Raw genomic sequence first — 22,257 nt, 5'->3', positions numbered from 1 at the left:
GGGGCAGAATGGATATGAGGCATCGGGGTTTTGGCAGGGGTTGAAGGAGGGGAACAATAGGGTTTTCTAGGGAAAAAGGGGTAACAACGTGTAATTTTGGTAGTTTGGGCACATCGCGATAATAGCCTTTGCTTGATCTTTTGAGAGCTTGAACATTCTGATGAGGGCAGGTACATTTTGATGATAAAATGCATGTGACAACTTTGCCTGAGCAAAGATGTCAGGGACGTTAGAAGTTTCTATTGACACGGCCAGTGCATCCACCTTCTTGTTCCCCTCTGTGATGGCACCTGGCAGGTCGATGTGTGACCTCACATGCATAATACAGTAAGGTTGTTTTCTGTGGGATATTAAACAAGTTAATGCAGAGATCAATTGGTCTAATTTTGGATTGGAAACGTCTTTGAGAAAAGCGCGTTCTGCCCTCATAGCTGTACCAGCAACACGAGCTGAATCCGTGTTTTTAAACCCAAATTAAAGGGTTCGTCTTTGAATTTGTCAAAGGCTCTGATGACAACTGCTAACTCGGCTGTTTGTGGAGATCCCTCCACTATTTGGACATCAGATCCCCATTTTTGAGTCTTGGGGTCCTTCCAGGTCATTACAGACTTGTGGGATGACCCTGAGCCATCTGTAAAAATGGTTAGAGCTTTGAGAGGTGTCCTACTTTGGATTAATTTTGGGGTCAGATTAAAGGCTGCATTAAAAAGTTTGTGCTTTGGTATGTGAATGGAAATTTGGCCTGTATAGGTATCCAGGGTGAACTAGGAGGTTTTCATTCGTCTGGCGCAAATGTTCCAGGTCTCCAGTAGTCAGTGGCATGTGAACTCACCCTGCGAGAGAGTGGAGGCGAGTTCTGGCCTTTTTAATTAGATGTGCCATGATTACTTGAAAGGTGATTGTGAAGGAAGCCCAGTCTGACAGGCATCCTCCCTGGAGATGTACCCCCTAAGATTAGGAGAAACTGCCTAGTCATGGTGACTAAGCTATGGACCCCTTCCTGCCTCAGGACCCCATGTTATCTCCCTGTTAACTATTGGTCATCTTATCCCAGTCTCAGACCATTGGTCCCCTTCCCAATCCTCCCCTACCCTATAAAAACCCCAGCTTTTGCCCAGTTCAGTGCTTAGATCATCACTGGCTCCCTTTGCTGAAGCCTGCATTAAAGACTTTCTGTGGAATGCCATATGATCTTCCCGTCTCTTGTCTGTGCCGGCTGGGGTAACTGCTGAAGGGAGCTGGCTAGGCTGAACAGAGCTGATCACAGAGCAGAAATCACCTTCTAAAAGAGCTGGTCACCTTGAAGCCTTTGCTCGTGCTCCTGGCTGGAGACTGCCTGGAAACCCCGGATGGCGGCTCCATCCCCGGGATGTCTGTCTGGGCTGTTCCTGGCAGAAGCTGGGGGTCCGACAGGCCCCCAGGCCCCAGCCACAACAGGTGGTAATTGTTTTTGTAGGTTGATTGTAAAGATCCATTCAAGTATCAACAGAGGGTCTCTGAGTTGAGGGTCCCATTGGAAAATTAACCATGGAAATGGAGGGACTTTCCCAGAATGACAAACTGGAAAGGCAGGCTGGGCTCAAAGCGAAGGACTTGGTGTGAAGACAGGGCTTCTTGGACTTTGGTGATGGTATCTTGGGCTTCTGGTGTGAGAGTGTGCGGAGAGTCCAGGTCTCCACTGCCACGGAGAAGACTGAAGAGGGGGACGAGGTCCTCTGTTGTAATGCCTATCAGGGGATGTATCCAGTTGATGGACCCACACAAATTGTGTCTCTCAGGGTTTTTGGGTCATCTCGGATGGCGAGCTGCTGGGGTACAATGGTTCTTTCACGAATTTGGAGTCCGAGATAAGTCCATGGGCTGGTGTACTGCATTTTGTCCTCATGAATCTTGAATCCTGCTTTTTCTATGGTCTCAATGGTCTTTTTAACCGCTTTGTCCAAATAAGTTTTTTCTGAGGCACACACCAGGATATCATCCATATTGTGGTGGATGGCTGCATCTGGGAATAGCTTCCGGACGGGGGACAGATACGTGAGCAATGGACCACTGGCATATAGTTGGGCTGTTCTTTAGGCCTTGAGGGAGATAAAACCAATGGTATCTTTTGAGTGGAGCCTCTCTGTTAAGAGAGGGAACAGAGAAGGCAAAGCGGGGCAGGGGGGGGGGCATCTTGGGGGTGCGGTGGGATGCTTAAGAAACAGTCTTTGATATCTACGGTGTCAAGAGTCCAGTCCTGAGGCAGCATCAGTGGTGAGGGCAGGCCAGGCTGGAGGGGACCCATGTCTTCAATGACCTCGTTGATCTTACAAAGATCGTGGAGGAGTCTCCATCTGTCCTTTCCAGGCTTTTTCAGCACCAGGGAATTCCAAGGGCTGGTGGTCTCGACGATGTGGCCCTTGGCAAGCTGCTCTTCAGTTAGGGCTTCCAGTGCGCACAACTTCACCTTCAAGAGGGGCCACTGCTCGACCCACACTGGTTCCTTGCATCTCCAAGTGAGCTGAGGAGTAGATGGTGGTGCGTGCCCCTCAGTGGCCCCAGTCAGAAATTCCGGCTGGGAATGCGTAAGGTAGCCCCCGCATTGGGAGAGAAGGTCCCTACCCCATAGGGTGATGGGGGCCCTTACCATGAATGGCCAGATAGTTGCCAGCTTGCCTTCAGGTCCTTCAACGATGACATTCTGCTCACTGCGCATAGAAACTGTGACTCCACCAATCCCTGAAATAATGTTTGCTACCAGCTGCAGTTCCCAGTTTGCTGGCTACTCTGAGTAGGTCTGATGGTCAGGTCTGCACCAGCATCCAGCATCCCTGGTCGGTAGATCTTCTCCCCCTTATGGAATAGGCCACACTTGATGGTTGGCTTACTTGAGCCTACAATCTATGGCCGCATGATTGAGGAGGAGAAGTCATTCCATGCGGTTCGGTGGGACGAGAAAGGCTTGTGCAATTGGGGTTCTTTGTGAAAAATAAAAGGGTAGGTCCGTTCAGCACAGTTGGACAAAGATTTCTTGTCCAGGGTACACTGTTTGTACTTCTGGAAAAACAAACATTTACTTTGGACCATGGAAAGTGTCACCTATAATTAGGATGTCCCAGGGACCATCTTTCGGCCCACACTTTCCTACGGGAACACAGTAAACACTTTCATCTGTAAAGTCAATGGACACTGCAGTTACCAGCTGGAGCCGGGTTCCCATCTGTATCGCTCTATGTATTGGATCTTCCTCGTGTGACTCGCTATCTCCCGGGATGATACTCTGTGATGTTTCCCATCTTCCTGGTCCTGGCTGACCAATGTGAATCTCATAGTTGGGACAGAGCCAGATGGCTTTTGATTTGTTGTCTCCACACAGGACCTTACTGTGCTATGCTGGAAGTTTCCTGAGCACTTCTGGTACGCCTGTGGTCTCTGGGGCCTTTGGTAGCCAGTGTGGGGGTCTTGGGTGGGTGGCCTTTCTGGACAGTCCTTTATAAAGTGTCCAAATTCTCCACAGTTGAAACAGCCAGCATTATCTTTGGAGACCACCACTGAAAATGCTCCAGAAACCCCTTCAGCGATGCCTTTAGCAACTGCTTGGGCAACTGTGTTTTCAGTGGACAAATGGTGTGTACAGCTTTCCACCATTTGCTCAATGTGTAAACACTTCATGTCCAGGAGTAAACCCCTCAGAATAATTTTACATTGTTCATTAGCATCCTTTATAGCTAGTTTACTCAGAAGTTCCTTTCGTGCCTCTATACTCTCCATCTGTTTTCCAAGGCATCCTTTAATCTATCCAAAACTTTGAAAAAACTCTCATCTACCCCTTGTTTGATATTAGTGAAATACATCTAATTTCAGGGTAGGGTAGGAGGCATCTGATGTAAGGAGTAATGATGTTTTTGATGCAATAGACACGTCTGCAGTGTATCTTCAGGTAAAGTGTTGGCTTTGGTCTGAAGGTTTTTCTTCTCTGGCTAGTTGTTCAACAGTGAAATTTTGCCTATTTGCATCTTTAGAATAATTGTCAGACAACGCTTTTAAATGTTTTCTCCAATGCCTTTCCCATAGCATATTTTCAGCAGGGGAAAGAAGGCATCGAGCAATATTTTTGACATCGTGTGGTACTAGGGTATGTGTGGAGAAGATGGCCTCTAAGTAATTTCTAAAAAGATGTGCTCCCTGCCTGTGTTCTTTTGCTACCTTATGAAGATTTGCAAGTTCTTTGTTAGTAACAGGCTGCCACACTGTGTTGTTTGCGGCCCCACCCCTCCTCTCTTTTTTATAAATTACTGGGAAGGCTGAAATCTTTTGAGCCAATTCCTAGTCACCTTCCTGGGTGGCTTCCTTCTGTGTAAGAGGCCATCGATCTTCAGGCTCAGTCTTAGAATCTGAGGTGCTACCACTGTCTTCCTCAGAAGAGGATGCAGGGCCGTTCATCTGCTGTGCAATGCCTCCTCGAGTGCACTAAGGGTGCGTGGAGCGGGGCAGCGGGGGAGCGGGGGCACGCAGCCCGGCCGCGGGGCGGTGGTCCCAGCACTGCAGCAGGTCCCCGCACTGTGCAGCAGGCGCAGGTCTCAGGGGTGGGGGGTGCCGGGTTTTCCGGTGCTGCGGTGGCAGAAGCTTTGGCTGCAGCGGCAGGAGCCGCAGCGGGGGAAAAACCGCGGGAGGGGAGAAAGCTGCGGCTGGGGGGCCGGGGGAGCCATGGGGGAACCCGGGGGCCGGCGGCGGAGCCACGGGCATGGCGGGCAGGCCGGGTGTCCCACCCCACAACCACCCCACAACCACTGTTGTGCAGCAGCCGGGAGTGGCAGGGTGGCTGCCGGTGGGGGAGGCTCCGGGAGGTGGGGAGGAACTGACGGGGGTGCCTCATGCAGCAACATCGGGTAGACATAGGGGCCGAACACAGTGGGGTGTCGGGGAACGGGCTCTGTGTTCCCCATCCTGAAAGGAAAAAGTGGGGGTGGGGGAGAGGCAGGCACGGGGGTTGTCTGCCCTGTCCTGGGGGAAGGGAGTGGGGCGGCTGGGGCTGGAGTGGGAGGGGAGGGGCAGGGTGGATCCCACACTACCCCCCACCCAGCGGAGGGGCGAGGGCGGCGGCCACGGCAGTGCTGGGCAGGGTCAAGACAGGTCCTACACTCCCCGGTTCAGTGAGCGGGGTGGGGGTGGTGGCAAACTCCACAGTGCCCGTAGCACGGAGAGGGATTTAGGGGGGAGGGAGGGGAGCAGAGGGGCGGGTCCCGCAGAGCCTGCCTGGAGCGGGGTGGGCAGGGGCTGGCCTCCGGAGGAAGCGGGGAGACAGAGAGTAGAGGAGCTTCGGGTAGAAATACTGGTTTTGCAGGTTTTAGCTCTGAGGCAGAGTCAGGGTAATTTGCAAATGTATAGGAGGGCAATGGTAGAACCAGCTCCCCTGATTCTGGCTTCGAGGTACCCGGATTAATGTTTGTATAGGAAGGAAGAGATACAGAGAAGCAAGGGGAGTTACAGCGGGAGATTTTAAACTGAGAAGATTTTTTTTCTACTAACTTTGCAATAGTATGAAATAAAAGAATAAAATGAGTTACTGAAAAATCTCCGTTAACTTGAAAGGCATAAAGTTTGGTCCCTCCTCTGTCCCAGAAAGAGCTGAGGCAGATAGAGTCTCCGCTAAAGTCAGGAAAATGTTTAAAGTCCGGTGGATAAATGATTTCAGATTTCTTTTAGAAAGATATCTTTTAGAGAGCTTGAAGTTACCAGCAGAAAGGGTATTTAGAACTTGGGAATATAGGTCTCGCTCAGTATGGGATAGCTGTGACTTTCGTAGCTTCAATCCCATACTGGTAGTCCAGGTCCCAGCCCAGCAGAAAAAACAAAAAAAACCAAAACACAAAAAACCCCCCCAAAAAACCCAACCCCCCCCCCCAAACAAACAAACAAACAAACAAAACCCCAAAAAACAAAAAATAAAAAGGTGTGGGGGGAAAAAAAGCAAAAGGACCCAAAAAACCCCAAGAAAGCGCACAGAAAAAAGCTGGATATTTCAACTTACGATTCTTCAGCCAATGAGGGTCAAAAGAAAAGCTGCTGGGTGGTGATCAGGCCAAGTCCTTCAGGAGTATGTTGTCCCAGATGTCAATTATGGAGGGTGTTCGGACTGCCTCTTGAGATAGTTCTGCTAAAACACAGAGGCTATCCACTGAGGGAATGGCGAGGCGAAGGCGGGACAGTCCCAAGGAACATCGCTCTCTCCCAGGACACCACTGCTTGCAAGGGTTCAACACAGGACATTTGGAGCACCACTTGTTGTGGCCGGTCCAGGGGTCTGTCCAACCTCCGTCTGCCACAGACTTCCTGGATAGGGGTCCCACAAGGAGCAGCCATGAAGAGGTCCCAGGCAGTTTCCAGCCAGGGGTAACCGATATGAGCTGGGCCTGAGGCTTCAAGCAATCAGCTCTTTTAGATGTGATTCCAGCTCAGCTCAGCTCATGGGTTACCCCAGCTGATGCACGAACGAGAGATGGGAGGCCGTCTAGCATTCCACAGAGTCCTTTATTGTTATATCCTTAATTATCAGTAGTACCTGAAAACAATTTCTTAATAACACAGGGAGAATGAAAACGTCACATCAAAATTTTCCATCAGTATTCTTTAAAATCCTTGGGTTAAGCGAAATTTAACAGTTAACATAGGAGCCAATCTCTTTCTGCATGTTCAGATTAGTTAAACAGGAAAGGCTAGGTTAGTTTTGACTTCAAATAAATTACATTCATTACCTTTTTTACCTTTTGGTTACTATTTACTTGTTTAGCTTCACAAACTTCTTTTATCGGTTTCTTAGAACAAACCCCTTCCTTTTAACAACAAGAGTAAAAGAAAGAGAAGAAAAAAATGAGAAAAAAAAGATCCTATTTCAAGAAATTAAACACCTTGATGAGGTTTTCAGAACCTAACGAGCAAGATTACTTTTGCTTTGGTCTCATCATCCACCGGTCTGTTTCTCGGCCTTTGTACCGTTCCTTTCCCATTGACAGCAGTTTTTCAGGCTACCTCTCTCCCCCACCCCTGCTGCCGCAGCTCTGGGCCGAGCAGGCTGTTTCAGCCGCTCGCTCTGCAGGGGCCCACTTGTGTCCTTGCCAGTCACTTGCGTGCTGACCCCGGGGCAAAGCCCGTGTCCCCTCTTTCCCTGCTGTGCCGTCCCTTCACACACAGGACTGGCATGTTCAAACACACTCAGCTCCCACCACTGCCGAGGGGCAGAGCCCATAGTCCACAGTGCTCTGGTCTGAGGCTCCTCTGCTGGGCCAGCTCGCTCCTCAGCAGCAAACCTCACCCAGCACCGCTGCCGGGCTGGCGAGCACTGCCAGCACCTCGCACCCCTGGAGACCCCGGCACAGACACGGCGGGTCCTGCTCCAGCAGCACCACTCACGAACCACGCTCTGCACCCTTCACATCGGGTGGGAGAGGACCGGGAGCCGCCACATCGGGCCCTGCTGTTCGCCACTCACAGGGACCGGGTCCTGCTGCAGCCGCTTTACATAAAAGCAATAAAACAACACCTAAACCTAGCAACTCTTAACCCAGCGCTCCAGATGCTCCTAACATCTCCTATTTCGGGCACAATTCTCATCTCTAATCGCGCTTGAAAGTTTTTCTCCCCACAAGCCAGTGCTCACTCTTCGGAGCCAACAAGACACTTCTCGCTCTCTTTCTAAAAATCTTTACAACTTTAATGAAAAGAGACGCAAACCTCTCTCTTTCTCTTTGCCACTATTATCTCGCCACTCTTTACACCACATCCCTCCAGAATCTCCACTACACAAATTACTTTGCTTCAGAATCAACAACAAATTCTAACACCTCCTTTTGGGGACGCTCCCCAAAGCCATCAAAGGCGCCAGACACAGAGACCAGTCAGCTAGCCAGCTACTTTTACCAACTAAAACAAACTTGCAATTTCTATTTCTTCTGCCTTGAACAGATCTTCAGTCAAGCTAGAAATGAAGACACAGACATCATTCTTCTCTAAGTTTTCTTCCACAGGTACAAAGGAATCTATCCTCACACAGCTGCTTAATGTGAATAATCTCTAGTGTAACTTTTCTCATGACAAGATATGATCTTTTATTCTTACAGGCATTTAGATACATTGACAAGTTTCTGACAATACCTTTATGTTTCAACAGTACTTGCAGCTTATATACTATGAACAATCTATAGCAAGAACCAGTCTTACAATTGTTTTCGAACTCTTCTTTCACAAGACTCATCTCCAAAAACACATGTACTTATTAAAATAGACCAAGTTTAGAGTCTCCACAATTCTCTTCTCAATTCAAAACACCAACAATCTTAATTTTAATCTTTTAACTGGGTCCACTTCTGCTTCTGTAATAAGCACAGCTGCAAAACAACACAAACACTCCTAGAGACATATGCACGTTCTTGGCAAATTCAAAAGAACAAGAAATCATGGCAGTTCTGTGCCTGATCTTCAGCTAAACACACTATCACAATAACTCCTTAGCAATCATCAGAGAGATGATCAGCATTTCATATCGTGAAAAGAGACAAAATAATTTTCAGCAGCAGTAAAAAGATTTACAACAATCCACAGGATTTTGCTTTTAGGCCGGCACCAGGTTCTGCTGTTAAGAATCATGGGCTGTGCCCATCAGCACGGGACACAAACAACATTAGGGTTAACAGCTCTAACACTTATTGACAACCTGATAAGTTTTCACTTCAAGAAGTGACTACTATGCAAATTACTGTAACTTGCCTTTAAAATTAAAATCAACCACAAAATTCTACGATATTCACTAAAGTATAGAAATTGGAAGGCATACTAAGAAATGGGTTTGTTTCTCTACAAAATAAATATTGCAGTCACTCAAGAAAAAAACAGAGCTCACTTCTTTTTCATTTTCTCCCAGGATGCATACTCTTCCTGAAATCTCAAATTTTAAGTACCGACACAGCTTACTGCTGCAGAAGCCCACAGCACCATCATACACGGAATTCTCTCAGAACCCGGTAAAAACAAAGGCTTGCAACTTGCAGCTCCCTTGGTTTGGAGCTGATACCATACGCCAGTACTGCTCCATATCTCGCTCACACATCTGGCTAAGAAAAAAAGCTCTCTGAGACTGTTTGACACCAGTCCTTACTCCCGAAATCACAGAACTTAATGTGCGGGGTTTCATAAGACCCCGGCATAGAAAACCTGGGTCCCAGAGGGACTCACCCAGCTCTCTCACCATTGGGCATGTTCCCGGCCTGTTGCACAGCTTCAGGAGGTTCCAGGAGTACTGAGAGCTCCTCCGATCCCCCTGTGCCTGGAGCAGGGAACCCGAACCAGCATCTGTGGTTCAATCCAGCCTGCCTGCAGCCACCTAAACACAGCTCTGTGGCTTGAGAGATCCAAAATAAGTTTAAACAATCCAGGGGCACCAAGACATAGAAGGCCCCTGCCCTCACTTTACTCAAAAGGGATGGGCTGAACTCATCCCCTCAGGGCACCCTCCGTGCCCTGATCTTATCAGGGTCTGGCCGGACTCACTGTCGGCCGGAGCTCCAGGAATTCTCTTGCACTCCTGAGGCTGACCTGCCCCTCCATCCCAATAGCTCGCCAGGGAGTAGTCCTGGGAGCACCATCTCCCAGGAAAACCTTTCACCGCCGCTACAGTGGGGCAAAGAAAACTTCTAAAAAAACCCCCTAAAAAACCAAAAAAACCCCAAACAACTTCAAACGCTGAATCACATACCAGCTCACCAAAGCGACCCCTCCCCCGCAAGCAGCTCTTGTTGCCCAGGGGGGGAGGAAAGGCACGGAGGGACCATCACCACTAAAGATAACCTTGGCTTTGCTCTGAGACCAGAGCTGCTATCCCACTGAGAACAGATTTGATACAACACCCCTGCAGCTCCTGGGCTACAAGCCCCAGTTCTGGTTTGCCACCCCGGGGCTCCAGGACAGGAGCTCGCAGGGAGGAAGCGAATCCCTCCATGTGTCCCCACCGTGATCCAGTCCCTGTGGAAGCATTGACCTGTGTTCACTCTTACTCCAGCACAGCATAGAAAACTTTTCCTTTTTAACAACACAAAACAATTGCTCACCCTCACTACAGCACAGCACAGAAAACCTTTCCTCTTTAACAACACAATTCCAAAAAAAAACCCCCACAAACTTCAATGCAACAATCACACCTATTTACGCATTCTCACATCTGTTCATTCAACTCCACCCAGTCACAGCAAGACAATAAGGTGCTCTTTACTTCCCTTGTTAATATCTGCCCATGGGCGCTGTAATATGTCAAATATCCCAAGTTTCTTGGATTATTCCTCAATTTGGCAGTTTTAAGTCCAAATTTCTTGGATTTAATCCTCAACTTGACAAAGTTTTAGAGAATCCACATTTTACTCTGTTTTCCCAGTGGATTGTGCCAGGAAAACCTTGGGCTCCCTTTCCCGAGGGGCTCACCCCTCCCCTGAGACCCAGTCCCAGTAACCCCGGGGGTATCTTGCAACCCCCGCTTCCCGCTCCCCCAAAGATTACTTACAATCCGTCTTCTTCTTTGGGTCTTCGTGCACAAGAATTATGGAGCAAAAATACCGCGGTTTTATGGAGCCTTTTTCCCCCTTTCCTTTGCTTTATTTCTCCCCTTCTTGTCCTCGGGTTTTTTACCTGCAGCCGCTTGGTCCACGCTAGGGGAAACAGAATGGGATCTGCTGAACTCAGCAAAGGCACGCCTGTTTCCCCGTTCTGGATCTCCGGTGGTCCCAGAGGTGAGGTGCTTATCCCGGACGAGCCCCCAAAAATTCTTAAAAACGAGATTCACTTAATAAATTATAAAAAGAATTTAATATAAACAAAAGACAATTAGGAGACAAAAGAAATAAAGCAAAGGGTTAAAACGGCCGGGTGCCCTGGTGGGTTACCAGGAACACACCTGGTATCTCAGGAGTGTCCTTTTTATCCCATCCTTTTTGTGAGAGGTTAATGCATATTCAAGCATGTCCCCTCCCTGGTTCCACCTTCTTGGATCATGTTCTTTTCTGCTGGTCAGCATAATTTTTGCTGGTCATCATTATTCTAGCTGCTCAGCATTATTTTGGAGTTTTTGGTTTCCTTTCTGCTGCAGATGGTCACTTGTTGATAAGAGTCCAGGCCCCTTATACTTCCTCAGAGAGCAGATGGGCTTCATATCTTTCCCCCTTGCCAACGTCCTGGTACCGGCTTTTTGGTAACAGTTTGCTCTCCATTTCCTGCTGCTAATAACAGTTTGGGCCCCAGTGTCCTTCCCTCTGAGGTTTCCTTGCCTTGTACCTAGGAAATTCTTTTAAACTTAAGACTTGTTAGCATAGCTAAAAAGTATTTACTATATAATATTCATCTGCGAAAGCCAATATCACAATACAAATTTATAACAGGACCAATGGTTTAAGATTGGAGTAAAATGACCACTAGTTTACAAGGAGATAACATGGGGTCCCAAAGCAGGAAGGGGTTCACAGTTTGGTCACCATGACTAAGTAGTTTTGTTTTATCTTAGGGAAGAGACCTCCTAGGAAAAGATGGAAGCCTTTTGGAGGACTGGCTTCCCTCCACAATAGAACAAGATGGGATGCCAGTAAAACACCTAAAATTCTAAGGGATCCAGCAATAATAAGGGACAGGTCAATTTCCAGGCAGGATGTCTCTCCATATGATCCTGCCTACAAAAATCAGAGCCAATGGTGTAATTACACATCCTCCATCGTTTCGTCCAGTAGTCACCCTTACAATTGTTGCAAAGTGTGTTTCTTATTTGTGGAGACAGAGCATGGCCTGGTATCCCTTGCACATCTGAGTTAAGAAAATTAGGAAATTAAGGTTTCAACTATAATAGGAGCAGCTTATGAGAAAATTCTAAGTAAAAGGAATGAAAAAGAGTTTAAGATAGAAGCAATGTAGGACTAAGTGTGCTTAGTTAAAGTCAAGTCTACACAGGTCCTGCTTGCAAGGGGAATACAATGGAACCAGCAATTGCCAAGATGAAATGAATGGTCCAAGGATACATATATATCATTCCTCTTGTCTTAAGTTGTATTTGTAGAAGGAGACAAGGAGGATGGACAACTGTGAAAAAGAAAGAACCGCCTCTACATCTGCAGCCAAGGGATCTGAACTGTGTCCAAGAGAAGCGGGAGAGCTGCCAACAGGACACAGTGGAAAAGTTCAAGCTTGAGGAAAAGGAAGATTTCATTAAAAAGACCCCAGACCCATTTCAAAAGAAGAACCGAGGAAGCCCAGAGTGGCATGGAACACATTATCATATGAGATGAGAGCAGGCAGTCAGACAATGAACAGGCGTACTGTGTAATCCTATGCATATGTAATACTTTGGGGAATAAATTGAGAATAAGGGGCAGTGGGGGGCACATCTTTGGGAGATGACTCTCCTCTTGGGGGACCATTTGTTGGAGGCCAATTTTTCACAAACGGGACGGGACTGCCGCGTGATACGTCATAAACTTTTATTTCAGGCACCAGTCTCAGGTACAGATACAGGAGATGGAGCAGGCTCACGTCTACCACAAGTAGCTCAAGATCTCTTTGTTACAGAATATTTTATAAGTTTTTCAGCCAATATCATATTGCTAAACCTTACAGACAATTGTTCTATCCAGTCGCTAGAAACATACGTACACCTTCTTCAAACAATGCTTGCTTGTTTGCTTTCTACTAACAATACACAATACTCTGTTATTAAGCTTAAAACTTTCCACTATTTTGGTAAGCATGTTTTTCTGCAGTCTTAAGGTCTATCTTGGCCAAGCCTAAAAACTCAACTATTGTTTCATGTCCTTGCATGTTGTATTATTGTATCTTCTTTACTTTCAGGCCTTGCAGCTGCAACTAGCTCTAAGTTCTCTGCTTTTTCTTGAGGCTTATTTTCGTGGCTTCTGAGAGTCTTCTTACCTTTATTGTTTCCCACACATTAAGGCTTCAATTCCTTGATAAAAAGGTGGCACTGCTGACCAATATTCTGCTTTATGTGTCCTCACAACTGATCTGGTGGAAGTCTGACTGTCCAAGAGCAGTTTCCTTACTTGTCAACCAAATATACCAATGTCCAACAGCTACCAGCAAAACTTCACCCGAACTATTAAATATTGGGAGTTCCCCAATGCTGTTTTTGGGGGAATTGGCTGTAATTCTGACTGCAGCTGTGTCAATTCTCACTGAATCCTGTGCAGCTTAACCATAACAGACACCAAAAACCTGTGGAAGAACATCTAAGTCATAAAGAGCACCTGGGGCCAGGGGGGAATTTCCCTGGAATCTCAGGATGACTCACCATAGGTCAAAGGAGTCAAAGCTGCAAGATGGGCACTGCTGAGACACGCCAACAGTCAACAGTTACCAGCAGCTGGAACGCAAGAGGAGGATCTGTGTGCTTTTCCTGCAGCTGGGTGCTCGCTCCCTTCTCTCCCCTGCACTGGATCTACATCGGTGTCCTGGGGTGACTTTTTGATACTGGTATCACCAATCGCCTAGTTTATGTTGTATATTAAATTCTGCACCTTTAAGACTGGCTCTGAGCGCGAGAGTGAGGAGAAGAAGAAGCACGCAGTTTGTGTTAAAGAAAAACATCACTCCCACACACCCCGCTCCTGGACTGTGGTGTCTGCAGTACGGACAGACAGTGGGACAGAGCTTCACTCTGGCTTTTAGTTAGTTTTAGCTAGCTGAGGCAGAAGAGTTCCCTGGACCTTTGTTTTTTCCCTTTTTCCTTGGATCTGTGCAAACCTGCTCTGGACTGAACACCCAGCCAAACCCCGGGAGCTCATGCCTGTGGCACACCAGGGCCTGGGCCTCGGCACTTTCCAGCACCGAAAGGACTGATAAGAACCTGAGCGAGCCGAGCTTCACCACATGAAAAGGACTTTTCTTCCTAGATTTGCCATCCCATCGAACAGCAAGAAGTTTTATTATTTAATATTATTCAATTTCTGTTAAATAAACAGCTTTTTCCACTTCTCTCCAAAGAATTTTTTTCCTTTCCCGGACCAGTTAGTGAGGAGGAGTGATTTCCCTGGGGAAACCCCCATTTAGAGTTTACCTCCCAAATTTGCCCTAAACTAGGACAATCGGTGTGGGCACAACTGGGCACTGAGGGAACTGAGAACCAGCCTGGAAAACAGAGCAGTGAGCTCTGGATACAGCTGCAGAACAGCCCAGGGTGGAGGGAACCTCAGAAGTTACAACTTCTTGTGGGAAGGAGAGGGACCCTTGGTGAGATTCCCTGGAGCTCTGTCCAGCTGCAACTTGGAAACCTCCAGCCAAGGGGACTCTGCCACATCCCTGGGAAGGTTGTTCCATCAAAGGCTTGTTCCTACTGTAAGAATTGCTTTTTTATGTTGGCACAAAACCCCATCCCACTGTTACCTATATTGTTGCTCCTTGTCTTCTCCATGTGGCTCTTTGTGAGCAGAGATGCTCTGTCCCCTTTGTATCTCTGCTCTAAGTACTGGAATCAGGTACATAGAACCTCGTGTTCTCCACGGAGAAAAGAGCCAACTGCTCCAGTCTTCCCTCACAGCACAGGTTCTCCAGCCCTTTGATCACTTCTGTCCCTCCTGGACCCTCTCCAGCCTGTAAGAGCAGCAAGGAAGAACAAAGGACTGCAGGGAGAACCATAATCCAATTTCAGAGGAAGCACAAACTTATGCTCAGTGAATGTGACCTTGGCTGTTACTGGAACAGTTCAGGAGGTGTTTGGAGGAAGCAAGAATGGGATTAATAATAATAATAATAATAATAATAATAATAATAATAATAATAGTAATAAAAAATAAAAGGAAACTGAAATGAAAAAGAGAGAGGAAGAAAATTATCCCTAATGATACTTTTTTTCCCAGGAGTTTCTGGCAGTGGACCACTGTTACACGTGGCATCAGAGAAACAGGAGCTATTATTTCTGCAATGAGGACTTTATCTATTGTGCTAACTCTGTCCTCCACTGCTCAGGCCCTGTTCAGGCTCAGAGGCTTGTTTGTAAGTCATCCAGTTTCCTTCTTTCTAAATGGACTGATGGCACAGTGTTTGTTCCCTCAGACAAAGCAGCATCTTCCTCCTGGCTGACCTGTGTGGGAAGGGGGCTACTCTATAAATGCCAAAGGACCTCCACTGCTCTCTGTAGCTGTATCACAGTATAAGATGCAATTCTGCTGCAGAGTTTGGATAATGGCTCACAAACTAATGATGCATCTTCATCTGCTTCAATCTGAACATAGTTTATATTGGTCTTATAGAAACAATTTAAAGAGAAAAGCAGTTTAAACTGCTTCTGTACTCTCAGTTGTTTTCTTTCCAAACTGTCAGAGACTTTGCTCTTTTTAAAATAAAAGCAAACACAGGAAGGGTTGTCTGATCCCTCTACACACTGAATGTAGATACTTTCCCTACCTGAGAAGTAAAAAACATTTACTTTTCTCTTCATAGATTTTTGAGAATGAAATTAAATTATTAATATGTGATAATTTGGGGGAGAAACCTTGTTGGGAGAACAAAAGGGTCCATGTTTACTTGAAGGAAAAAAGTGTGACCTACCTAAACATTTCTCACGTTTGCATGTCCTCAGCTTGGGCTCACCTCTTGAAAATATCATTTCAGCTTTTACTGTGTTGGTCACAAGAACCCATGTCACTGTTTTAGGATGGACATTCTTGTTCTGAGCAGGAAGAGAAGGCTCTTATTTTTAAAAAGTAATCACAAACCAAACAATTAAAATATACCTTCTACTAAACAATATATCCTTTTAAAAACTCTTGCTGATATCCGAGGTAAACAGAAACTACACAATGAAAAGGAAAAAAAAAAAAAATCCAATCCTATAGTTTGCATACAATTTACTAATTATGTTGTGTAGTTGTTAATAAGTTGATTACAGGAAGACCATAATTTCTACTGGCACCATTAAAATGGCAGAGCACAAATTGTGTGAAACACTTTGGAATCAGGACATGGATGTCCTCCAGCAAGCACTGAGCTAGGTTTTGAATTCAATGATTCCGTAGTGATTTGTACCAGGTGAGTAGATTACAATTGTCTTCTGTAATCTAGTTGTGTCTGCAATTTCCATTTTAATTAATTCCATCTTAGAGTTTTCTTGATATGCCTTTGTGAAAAATTCAGCTGCCAATCAGCATTAATGCAAAGTTCTCACTCTCACCACTGGGTTTCTGGGAGTCTTGTATAGTTCTAATGTTTAACTATTGTACTGTTTAAATGCCTAATGTTCTAATGTTTAAATATTCACTCCAGACCTTTAAAGAATCTGCTTTCTTGAAAGGAAGAACCAACACTGAACTAAGTAGTACTAACAAATACTAATAACTGTTTTGGAGGATCTGTTAATGAACACACACCTGCTCTGTCTGGGCTTGATGATGACCCTTATCCTATCTTTTGTGAGGCAGAATAACTCCAATTCTTTGCCAATTTCTTGCATCTTTTCAAATGCAAATAATGTGAATATTCTTCCCTTTCATCACAACCACAGGGTAAGAAGAGAGAGTAGACAACTCTAATCTTTTCAGTCTAATAAAAGCATTGAATAGAAAGGCCAGATTCAAAATCTATTATTTAGTTACTAATTTGTACCAGAATCCAGAGGTCAGAGACAGTTTAAATTATGTAACCATTGCTACGGCACCAGAGTAACTTCTGCATAGGTGAGGATGGAGAGATCTCTGCATTCAGTGCTGCCAGGGCAAGCCAGCAGGATTTTTTAGGGTTTGTATGCAGAATATGAATTGCCCCGAACTGGGCCAAGACACACTTCCTAGACAAAGTTCAAGAAGCGGGGATTTGCTTTATTCAGCGTGCTGGTGCACGGGGATCACTCCTCCTAACAGTGCACCCGCAGGTACACAGCAGATTACATTATATGGATATACTGTATGCATATTCATTGTTTTCCTTAGAAAAGTGTGGTTATGCAAACTATTTCTTAAAACTCATTACTGTCTTTAGCACACGCAAAGCACAGGCTTTCTTCTCTAGGCATGCTCAGTCTCTTGTGAGCTGTTTCAGCGATTTCCTCATTGGTTTTAGCAAGCTCTGTCCTTCATTTTTCCAAGTTCTGTTCCTATTTCTTGTCAAGTTTCATCCTGTATCTCTAGCTTGTGACTAATTTTTGCTAGTTTCTGTGTTGTAATGTATCTTATTCTTGCCCAAGTATGCCTAGGCACAGTGCTTTTAACCCTTTCACGTATTCACAGGACAGAAAATCTAGGCCTGGTTTTGTTGCCTAGCATTTTACGTTTAGTACATTCAGATAAAAATGAAATCGAATAGAGTTTAAATTATTATAACACAGATTTAATATAATTAGATACAGCTTATTGCAATTTAAACAAATACTTTTGTTTGTGAAAGTGAACCCACGTAGAGGGCGGAGGTAGTTAGGCCTGAGCAGCAGGCCTCAGCCAAAATTGGCTTATAAGATGAACCCTGGGCATTATGTGACTAACACCATCAGTATTATTTAGCTAAAAATAGATGACCGAGACGCTTAGGCCAGCTGTTTACCACCAAACCAGTGCTTCAGAAACTTACACATAACCTTGTGTAGCTATCTGCAAGAAATCCCTAATTTTAAGACATTTTCCCAACTGACATGAATAGAGGCTTGTTTGTAGGATATTTGAGGGGAAATCCTTCCAGACAAGGCCTGGGCTCTGGCCAAGGCCTGGCCTCTGCTGGTCGGGAAGTGTGCCATCAGATCCAGGTGTTCCTGTGCTAAAAATGTAATGAAGTCACTTTGACTTGGTGATTTGGGCCTATAAAAGCTGTGCCCACTTTCAGGGTGAATTTGGAGGCCTCAACTACAGGCGGATGCACCGTGTAGGATTTTCTCGGTTGCTGGTGAAGGGTTCTCCAGGTCCTCTCTGTGAAACGGGGCTCCACAGCAACCGTGGACTCTGGATGATGGTGAAGTGTTTAGGCCATTGGTGATGGATCTTTCTCAATCACTATCCTGTCTCTTGTAATGAGTAATAGTAGTCTTATAGTAGTCTCATAGTAATGAGACCACCTTGCTTGTTTTTGCTTGTTGCTAAAGCCAAGCATGTAGTTTTACTGAATGCATCATTTTACTTTTCTTTTGCCATAGTATTCCTAGTAAAATATGACCTTTCTTTTCATTGGTGTCTGTGTCCTTTAAGACACCCAGTCAATTGGCAGAACAAGGGCCTAAGGCCTACTGGGATCAACATTTCTAAGATATGTTGGAGTTTTCCTGAGGAATGGTTTGTGCTCCTCATTTTCTCAACAACTACAATAGCCTGTGTCTGTAGAAAAGAGGAACCTAAGCAAGTATCTTGAGTTTCCTGAATAGAAAAAAAACTCTTGGACAGCAATCACATTCCCACCGAGCTAGCAGGATAAAAATCTCAGCAAACTGAAGACACCTTGATGAATGGATTAGTGGGATTATGCGTGACATTTGCCTGTGATGGCAATGTTGCCTTTTTCCCAACCTGGAAATGAAACTTGAGATAATTTTAGTAGGGAGGTAATATAAAAGGGGATCTTTATGAAAGCCTTCAGAGGCAGTTATGGAAAGATATAGAGGAATGGCTAGATAGCAAAGGTCACGTTCCCATGCAGCAGTTAGCTGGGAAAGAATTAGACAATAGAGTACAGTCAGTGTGAGATGTTGCAAAGTTAGGAAGACCTTAGTGATAACTGTTAACTGAGAACAGGATGCTGTGATCAGAAGAATGTGAATTCAGCATAGATGAGCGATCACAGGAATGTGGAATTAGGTGGAGTTGACCTTAAATGAAATATCCAATAATGAGCTTGCTTTTGCACTATGTATGAGCCTAATTATTGATGCTATATAAGTGGTTTTAGAGTTACCAATAAATGAGACTTGCTGATCATTCATATTGAGTGCTGCATTTTTCCCGCCGAACTCATCAAATGGCGCCCGAACAACAGGGACCTTTGGGACCCTAAAGACCTTTGGAACCTTTGGGACCCTTGGAACCTTTGGACCTTTGGGACCTTAAAAAGGAGTCGGAGTCGGCCAAGGGAGTTGGCGACAGGGGACGGGTCCTCTGCAGCAAGGACGGCGAAACGCAACAGCTGTGCTGCGTTCCAGGCAACCTCACAGGGGAGTCCTGATCACACAGCAACAGTGACGCGCCCCAGGTGACCTCAGAGGAGAGTCCTGCCGTAACGTGCTGCCGAAACCTTGTAGGGGCTGCAACAGCGAGCGCTGACGGTAAGATGGAAAGGCGAGCAGCATATGATTTATTTACCTGCTTTTTAGAAAAGCGACAGGTTAAAGACTTTGATTTGCGCAAGGAGCTTGCTGGACTTCTTGCTCTTGGGTATGCTCAGGGTTGTTTTCAAAATCCCCATACAGTCCATGAATTCAGTGAGTGGCGAAAATTTGGAGATAAATTGTGGGAAGCTGTTATAGATGATGATAAAACTGCTAAAAAATTGGGAAAACTGTGGTGGACAGTTCATAATGCTCTCTTGCAGCATCAGGCTGAACAGGCAGCTGCCACAAAGGCATCTGCAGCTATGTCAAAAAATAGATTATTAGAGGGAATTAATGAGTGTCCATTGCCACCTGCCACGAACACAGTAATCTTGACCCCCCCCACGCAGTCACTGACCCCTGCTGCAGCTGCTAATCCTTTTGGGCCGTCTCAAATTCCTTCACCTACTAACCTTGATTCTGGAACAGAGCCTTTGGCACCGTTACCATCCTCCCCTATGGGAAATAAATCTGTCCCTGGGGTAGGGCGTGAGTTAGGTGGGGCTATTGCACGGGAAAGAAGGGAGATATGGGCTACATTGGCATGGAATATTCTGCAAGAGGGAGATCAGGAAATAGCAGACGCTGTATTGGAAGTAGCATGTCCCGTAACCTTTACACCGATTCAAGGATTAGTGCAAGCTGCATTTGACCAAATTAAAGAGCCAGGAGGTATTCCATCTTATATGGGCATTAAACAAGGGCAAGATGAGCCATTTGGAACATTTACTGATAAAGTGGCTGCAGCAATAGAGCGGGCAAGTGTTCCTGAATATATGAGGGGAGCATTATTAAAACAATGTGCATTACAGAATTGCAATCCAGCAACCAGGTCAGTTTTAAATTCCCTAAATACTAACTGGACTATTGAAGAGGCATGAGAAAGGATGTCTAATATACCGGCAATGTTAGTCCAGGCAATTAAAGAACTAGGGCAAGGGTTACAGAAGCAGGCTGCATCTGCTCGGAGTCACGTTTTAGCAGCTCTTGCACCCCTACAAGTGGCTACAGTCAGTAACGGCAGGATAGCAAGATGGCATGGAAACACAGAGAACATACAATAATTTTCTGAAATAAACACAACTTTAAGGATCTGCCAAAGAGATTTTGTCAGATCAGTAAAACAGCACAGGTATTTTGTTTGCCAGTTATTTCAGCACCCAGAATTTGGAGCACTATTATGTCATAACTGTATAAAATGTATGACCTAGTATTCTGAACTGACACGTTTGTTTTAAGAATACTATATGTGGATGCTACCTTTGGAGCAGGCTGCAGGCCCCATGGCCTCTCCGTCCTGCCTGAGAGCTAGCCTGGGAAATTCATAGGAGGATTTCAAAACAATCCTCAGAGACAGAAAACAACTGCCAGGTGCTGTTTGTCTGTCCTCTTGTTTTCCCTGCAAGAAAGAGTCAGAGGGTGTTGTGCCCCACTGACCAATGATGGTGATGTAGCACTTTACTAACCAATAAGAGTTTCCTTTCTGTACTTTCCACGAACTAATCTATATAACAAGCCTAAAGCAATAAACTAGAAGATTCTCCTGTTGTGACTCCCTTGAGAGTCCGTGTCGTTCTTTCCCGCCATTCAATTAGAACGACAACTATACCTGATTTTTTTAAAAAAGAGATAGATGTACTTTTCTAGCCTTACACTGGCCAGGTCTAAAACCCAGCCCATGGAATTGGGAACTGAATTTTTTTTTCACTTTAAGGGGCATCCCCAGGGCTCACTTTGCTGCCTGTTGGAGGGCACGTTCTGCCTCCTGGAGAGTCTCATGCAGCCACTGCCGGTCCTGCTCCATGTCTTTCAGGAGACTCTTCTGGTGATTCAGGACTTGGTCTCTTCTCCTCAGCTCCTCTGTGGCATCATGGAGGCTCTGTCAGCAGTCAGAGAGCAGAGCTACTTATCAGCCCAAATAAAGTTCACTTTATGCCATTGACTACTGACCAGTGTGGAGGACAAATTGATTGTGAAGTAGATTTGAAGCACTGCATACTAAAGTTTTATGAATTTCCCAGCAAAAGCATTACTGACTCAGAACCCCACCTCCTGCCCCCCTGTTTTTAGTATATTTTAGTATATTGCTATGTACTGTGTAATGTGTTTTATAAAACAAAATGATTGTCGGCAAAAAAAAAACCAAAACAAACCCCCACTGAAGACTTTTTCTTACATCTTTAAGAATAAAATACCCATAACTTAAAAAAAAAATAAAAAAAAAAAAAAGCTGTTGAAGTGTTTTCTCAGTAGCCTAAAAGTCCAGCAGACTGAGCAGTGTCTGTGTATTTATTCCTGTTATTTTATTTACACAAAGACTGCACTATTTGATTTATTTAACAAAAGGTAAAACTCTGGTGACTGTTCCAGAAGAATAATCTTACCATCAGAGACGCCTTTGAGACTTGGTTTCTATCTGGGTCTGCACATGTGTGCAATTCTAGTCTATCACTTAACTCCTGAAGCCGTTGCTGGTGTTCTTGTAAAAGCAATCTTGCCTCATGCTCACGCTGCAAAGCTTTATCCAGCTTGTCACGTATATTGTCTTGGGTGATTATTTTCTGGAAAGAGAAAGAAGTTGTGTCTTACTCTGTAACTATATTCAGCGGTTTCCCTACCTGACTTCCTGTGTTCCATTTGCAAACATACCAAATTTTAAAATAAACACATGCCTAGGATTAGTATTGAGGCTTTTTAACATGAAGACAGATCACTGAACAATAAAATGGCAGACCAGATAATTACTGTGTTTTTTTATAAAGAATATTCATGTAAAGTCTTGACATTCATTATTCTATTCAAATTAACAACCCAGGATGCAAAACCTCAATATTTAGAAGGAAAATTATGCAAATCAATGTTCAAAATTTTACTGGATAGCTTATTAACCCTTGTAAACACATTTGTGGATTGTTTTTCTCCTCCAAACACTGTTCCAGAAAGAAGAAATAATTCTTTAAGGAAAG

General features: G+C 45.2%; 1 protein-coding gene and 2 long non-coding RNA genes across 20 annotated transcripts in view; 2 read left to right on the top strand and 1 right to left on the bottom strand.

The window, feature by feature from the left end:
- Positions 1–4,295: 4,295 nt before the first annotated feature.
- Positions 4,296–13,997, top strand: LOC147648118 (uncharacterized). The gene is made up of 2 exons (XR_015280780.1): positions 4,296–4,455; positions 12,050–13,997. It is a non-coding gene; the product is annotated as an uncharacterized LOC147648118 (long non-coding RNA).
- The window catches only part of LOC111940937 (coiled-coil domain-containing protein 171-like), a 36,934-nt gene continuing 27,145 nt past the window's right edge, over positions 12,469–22,257 (bottom strand). For 2 of the 14 annotated variants that reach the window (XM_086868696.1, XM_086868700.1), the window contains 6 exons: positions 21,676–21,852; positions 21,025–21,170; positions 15,562–15,682; positions 14,398–14,604; positions 13,307–13,546; positions 12,469–13,230 (listed from right to left, as the gene is read on the bottom strand). In XM_086868696.1, the coding sequence (XP_086724822.1) occupies positions 15,655–15,682; positions 21,025–21,170; positions 21,676–21,852 (351 nt within the window). In that variant the 3' untranslated portion in view covers positions 12,469–13,230; positions 13,307–13,546; positions 14,398–14,604; positions 15,562–15,654. Of the gene's footprint in view, positions 14,605–15,561; positions 15,683–21,024; positions 21,171–21,675; positions 21,853–22,257 lie in introns of all 14 variants that reach the window. The other 12 variants (XM_086868698.1, XM_086868701.1, XM_086868694.1 and 9 more) reach the window with 9 other exon arrangements.
- The window catches only part of LOC147648117 (uncharacterized), a 42,781-nt gene continuing 39,408 nt past the window's right edge, over positions 18,885–22,257 (top strand). For 3 of the 5 annotated variants that reach the window (XR_015280779.1, XR_015280775.1, XR_015280777.1), the window contains exon 1: positions 18,888–19,246. This is a non-coding gene — a long non-coding RNA (uncharacterized LOC147648117). Of the gene's footprint in view, positions 19,247–22,257 lie in introns of all 5 variants that reach the window. The other 2 variants (XR_015280778.1, XR_015280776.1) reach the window with 1 other exon arrangement.

The sequence above is a fragment of the Cyanistes caeruleus genome, chromosome Z (assembly GCF_971803275.1).
Source record: "Cyanistes caeruleus chromosome Z, bCyaCae1.hap1.1, whole genome shotgun sequence".
Classification (NCBI taxonomy): Eukaryota; Metazoa; Chordata; class Aves; order Passeriformes; family Paridae; genus Cyanistes; species Cyanistes caeruleus.
The sequence above is the reverse complement of the archived record's forward strand: the minus strand, read 5'-3'. Positions and strand labels throughout refer to the sequence as shown.